The 5,556-nt window shown below is 36.7% G+C and overlaps 1 protein-coding gene across 2 annotated transcripts in view; it reads left to right on the plus strand.

The window, feature by feature from the left end:
* The first annotated feature begins 960 nt into the window (after positions 1-960).
* Positions 961-5,556, plus strand: part of LOC112507868 — a 7,621-nt gene continuing 3,025 nt past the window's right edge. The window contains exons 1-2 of one of the 2 annotated variants that reach the window (XM_025112603.1): positions 961-1,104; positions 1,271-1,749. In XM_025112603.1, the coding sequence (XP_024968371.1) occupies positions 1,011-1,104; positions 1,271-1,749 (573 nt within the window). In that variant the 5' untranslated portion in view covers positions 961-1,010. The remainder of the gene's footprint in view (positions 1,105-1,270; positions 1,750-5,556) is intronic. The other variant, XM_025112604.1, reaches the window with a different exon arrangement.

Below are 5,556 nucleotides of genomic sequence, written 5' to 3' on the forward strand. Positions count from 1 at the left end.
TACAATCTTACACAGTAAAATAAATTAGAGTATTGACTTTTAATGGTAAGCGGCTTACCGATAAAGCATTTAGGTAAACGGCCCCTAAGTCTCTGAACATTTTTTTGAACCAATTCCTAACACTTATCAAACGAAAGTAATATATGTATATGTATATATATATATATATATATATATATATATATATATATATATAGGTTGGTTATTATACAACCATTGACATTTGTGCAACCAATACAATCTAATCTCAACCGTCTATTTCATTTGATTAATATATGATCTCATAGAAGTTTTGATTGTTTTATAATATAAAGTATTGATCATAATTAATGAATCATATTTATCTTGCATAAATATTCAAATCATAATAAATGAGCTCTCATTATTTTCATAAATATCTCAATTTATTGGGTTGCATTGGTTGTACAAATACGACGGGTTGTATTTGAAACAATCTCTCTCTCTCTATATCAGTAACAAAGTACAATAAACTATAAAAAATAATTAAATACCATGTTCATTATCAATTATTTATTTCTTAGATTCAATGGAAAAATGGGAAACAGAAGTTAATAAATGTTTTTATATTCAAATGACAATGAGATGATGATAACAAACATATGTGATTATCATTTAAACTTAAAAAATAAATGAAAGTAAATACAGATGTAATTTTATTTTATTAATTTGTTGCACTTTTCTACTTCTACACTGATTTATTAATAAAATGAAAAAATAATAAATTTATTCATTCAAAAATTGTTCAAACTTAATCACTCAAGGCATTTGGAAATTTTCTTTTTTTAACAAGTTTAAAGTATCGAATTCGTATGTTGCAGTCGCTGAAAAGGCGCGTGTGGAGGGTTGATGGTCTGCCTCTGCCTTAAGTCAACAAGAGTATATCCAAGCCATCATATGTCTGGATCATCACTATACCCATTGCTATCACTTGGCGCTCTATGAAACCCTAACCTTTCCCTCTTGGAGCAATCAACTTCACGCTTCGACCTATGGATGCAGATGCGCAAGGCCAGCAAAATCCATTTTCTCTTAAGCAGCCTTCTTCGTCGACCTGTACTTACTTCAGAGAACAGGCCATTCGAGGTTTGTGATCACTACTGATTTTGTTTCTTTCATTTATCTGGAGAATAGAGATGAGTTGTTTGATTTTTAAGCCTTAAGAATGCTGGATATGTAAGTGACATTCGCATGTTAAGGTTGATTTTTTAGAGATCGAAGGTCTGATTCTTTTGATATTTTTGAGTTGCAGTAGGATCTCAGAGCGGAAATTTTGGTGGTGGAGGCCATGTAGGACTGGGGGTATTTGGAGGACCTTCGGAGATGAGGGAGGCGATCCAACGGGAGCGTGAGAAGGAGAGGATTAGAGCGGAGATCATTGCAGAGGAGATGGCACGTACGCGCATTCTGGAAGCAGAAGTGCGGAAAGAACTGATGATGGAGCGGGAGATGATGGCTATGAGGAGCGGCAGAGGATTCTCCTCGCCCTTTATGTCACTATCAATGCAGCCGAACCACAATAATATCGAGCGGAGAATTTTGCATCAGCAACCCATTGGACTGGAAGGGAGAATTGTGATGTCTCTTGAGGAGAAGTATCCCCATGGCGGCAATCGCCTTGCGTTTAGGGGTTTTGAGGTTGCTCCATTTCAGCGGCTTCGCGACTCACCTAAGATTGAAAGGATTCCTACGCCTCTCCCTGAGGATACCAAAAAGGAAGTTATCCTTCTGGTTAGTATCTGTCTTCTGTGTGTACATTCATGTATCATACATTCAGAAGTTGTTTTCTTGCATTTTATCCACAGTTTCTGGAGTCATTTCTGTATATTTCATTTTTTTGCCTCATACTTGAGCCCGCATCCTGTCTTAATCCCCTTGTGTGGGGGAAATCGCTGCCTGATGTGAATTGCATTGCATACTGCCATACTGGATAAATAGGTATTACAAAAGTAGTTTACCCTACATCAAATACCAAATTTGTGTTCATTGAGGGTGTCTGTTCACCAGATTTGAACAATGGTTTTCCTGTCTTGCATGTTCTCAATCTAGTTTGCATACACTGTGATTCCTATTTTGGCCTATTCTTAAACCCATAATCTTATTATTTATTTTAATAGTGTAGTAGTACTGGTTGGTGATGATAGTGAACTTCACTTACTCGGGCAAGGGTTGCGATAGAAACTTCCCCTTAGGAGGGTGGTGAATTGAAGCCTGGAATCACTCACACAGAAAGAAGCGTTTTTGGAACTATCCCAAGAGTTATCCCGAGGATCGACTCTGACGATCAAAATTAATGAAAGGTTATAGATAAAATAGAGGGTTACAAGAAGCCTAGCTTGTGTCCAAGATCAAAATCTAGATAGGTGAAGGCCTTTGGGCCTATATTTATAGTATGATGGTAATAAATGCAATAGGACAAAACATGGAAAAAGCATGGTGGCAGTGTGGTCCTGCGCACAGTTGATCGGACGTTAGGTTGTAGAGCTGTGTAGTTTTGGCTACATATGTGATATGGGGTGTGTAGTTTAGGGTACATCTGTGATATGGGGTGTGTCCTTTCGGACTCTGCATACTAAATGGAGTTGTCAGTCTTAACATTACTTGGTAAAAAGATTAGCTTAAGGCTATTTCATTGTTTATAATTCTGATATAACCACTTATTACTATTACTTCAAGTTTAAGGTAGCACTTGAGTCCATTTCAACCCTTTTGAAAAAAGCAATTACAATCATTTGTTGTGATACATTATTCAGTAGATTGATATTTCCATATTAGACATGTCAAAATATGGTGTATGTTGTCATGATCTCGTAATAAAATTGTTTCTATATTGACATCCTGTTGTCAAAGGGTATTCTAAAAGCTAATAAGGTGAACGAAGAAGATGGTTCTGCCTTAGTTCTCTTAGGAGGAAAGGAGTGACTATCGGGTAATTTCATAAAGTGTTCAAGTACTTTGTATAACACCCTAAAATCTGGAAAAGAACTAATTTAATTTTTTTTATAATGCATCAATTGAAAAATAAATTCATTTTTAATGGATCACTCGAATTACCTAAAATGGAAATTTAAGGATTTACATCAAAAAATTACAAACCAAACATTTTACTAGGTGTAGGATACTCATGGTTGTTACTAAAATCCAATACTAGTATTGATCTCCAAAGTACGGAAGACGTCCTAAAAAGCTAAAACCTTCTCGAGCCTCTAACTAGCACTCAACTCTTCACAAGTGCTGCTAGTACCAAACCCCATAAGGATCTGATGCACATGCTGACAGAAAAAGTGTTATGCTTAAAGTCTAGTAAGTTCAAGTAGTTTATACTTTAAACACAAAACAATATCACTGCACGAACACTCTTTAAATGACGATTTTCCTAGGTAGAAACATGGATGCAAAATACACGACACCTTTTGAAATAATCTTTTATTTAAATACTCCAAAAATGCAAATACATCTTTCAATGACAGGGGAGACCTTTTTCCATGAATGTGACGGAACACAAAAGTAGGCCACGTATCAAAGTTATTGAACTACACCTAAGATTTCATGACTTTAGTACTCACTATATCAAGTGTCACCTCGAATCCTCAATACCTTTATCGTCTATCCGTTAGTTTCACCTCAAGGCCACCATATCTTTAGTGCACACTTCTTCGAGTTCACCTTAAGAATACCGATTCTTAGTGCCCATTCATTCTCTAGTTGAGTTCCACCTCCAGGTTCCCATTCGAATTTTAGTGTCTACTTACTATCATTTAAGATGGGAACCTCAAACTTCCTACTTGATGACACAAAACAATTAACCCATGCATAAGGGTTAAATCATCAAAACCACAAATTTGGCAAATTATAGCATGGCGGATTAAACACACCCAACGACATGTATACTCCCAGAAATTATGCAATTATAAGCATCTAATTCCACCAAATGTGTGGTCAAATTCCTTTGACGGATAGACAATAAAGGAGATGGAGATTCTAATTCTCTTTCATTCCAATTCCTACCAACCAAACGTGTGGTCAAATTCCTTTGACGGATTCCAATTCCACCAAATTCCATTCTGTGAACCAAACGCCTCCTTAGGGTTCAGCCTTCTGCTGCACATGTCAATTACGTGTGAATGCCATGGATGTTGAAAAGTGGTTTTCTGATTTGCTTTTTTTTATCCACATCCTGTGCATGAAGGAAATCAATGAGGTGGTCAAGGACATCTGTAACAGATCGGGCTAAGAGGTTAAGACCTATCAAGCTTGGCAATAGTCTGATGTGGGCTGCCATAAAAACAGCAAATATTTATTGGAGACATCTCTTTGGACTGAAGAAAAATGCTTGCAGATCTATAGAAGACTAAAACCGGATGAGTAGAACACGTGTGTGTGTGTGTATGGAAAAGTGTGTTTCTTTCATAATTTTTTGTTTTTTGGGTGGTTTTTTTTGGGGGGGAGGGATCGTAAATTCATTAGTTTTTAGTTATTGTTTCATCATTTTGGTGCATTTACTACTAGTAAATGTTGCCAAACGTTGTCATTGGCAAGTTCAAAGTCAGACTTGAAGATCCTAAGTAGCCCATGTTTGTGGAGATCATTTGTCAAGAACAGCGAGACCACAATGACTTGTGGCAGCACTGTGTCCAGGGTTCTACCAATTTTCATTTATCAGGGTTTGTTCACCCTCATATGATGGTTTTTGATCTGCTGCTTGGAGGTGTGGACAACCACCTGCAAGTGCACTTAGGTGGAGTATGTATTCTTGATGATTTGTCACGATAATTGCATACTACCACTTATCATTTGCCGGTGATTTTGATAATTTTATCCCTCAAAACTTTGGGATGTAACTTGTGGATGATGATTTGTCATTCTGGAACTGCTATCAAATGCCTATTGTTAGGCCTGACCTCATATTCATCCAGTTCCTTATGTAGATAATGCTATTCATAGGTTATGTTTATAATCGAGCTTCACTATGTAGCTACTTGTACCCAGACATTAAGAACTACCTTTACACTTTGTACTTTCAGTTATCAATAAGATTTAAGTGAGAATGTAGAGGATTTCATGGAAAGTGATTGAGGGATGGTATGCAAAAACGATGCCTTGTTATATTTAGATCTGGTCATGTTGGGATCTAAGATTGTCAAGTGTGTTTCTGGATATCATAGTTATTACGAGCTTTATGAATAGAATAGTCAAGTTTTCATCTAAATCTTGTTCTAAATAAGTGTAGGTTCTAATCCTAATTTCATAATACATGCCACCATCATTTAGTCTAAATCGTGTAGTTACTGTGGATGGGGGTTAGAGAGGTAGAGGGCGGGTTAGGGGAGGGTTAGAGGGCCGACAACAATGAGTTATCATAGTCCTAGGATAGGTAGAGGGGTCTCKTTGGGGGTAGTCAGAAATTGAATCAGGGGCGGGTCTTTTGGCTTGCTTACTTGTCCTATTGTTTTACCATACTTTGTCTTTTGGCCATTTAGTTGTTTTACCATATCATAGTTATTATGAGCTTTATGAATAGAATAGTCAAGTTTTCAT

Source organism: Cynara cardunculus (genome assembly GCF_001531365.2).
Source record: "Cynara cardunculus var. scolymus isolate 2C chromosome LG 2, CcrdV1, whole genome shotgun sequence".
Taxonomy (NCBI): Eukaryota; Viridiplantae; Streptophyta; class Magnoliopsida; order Asterales; family Asteraceae; genus Cynara; species Cynara cardunculus.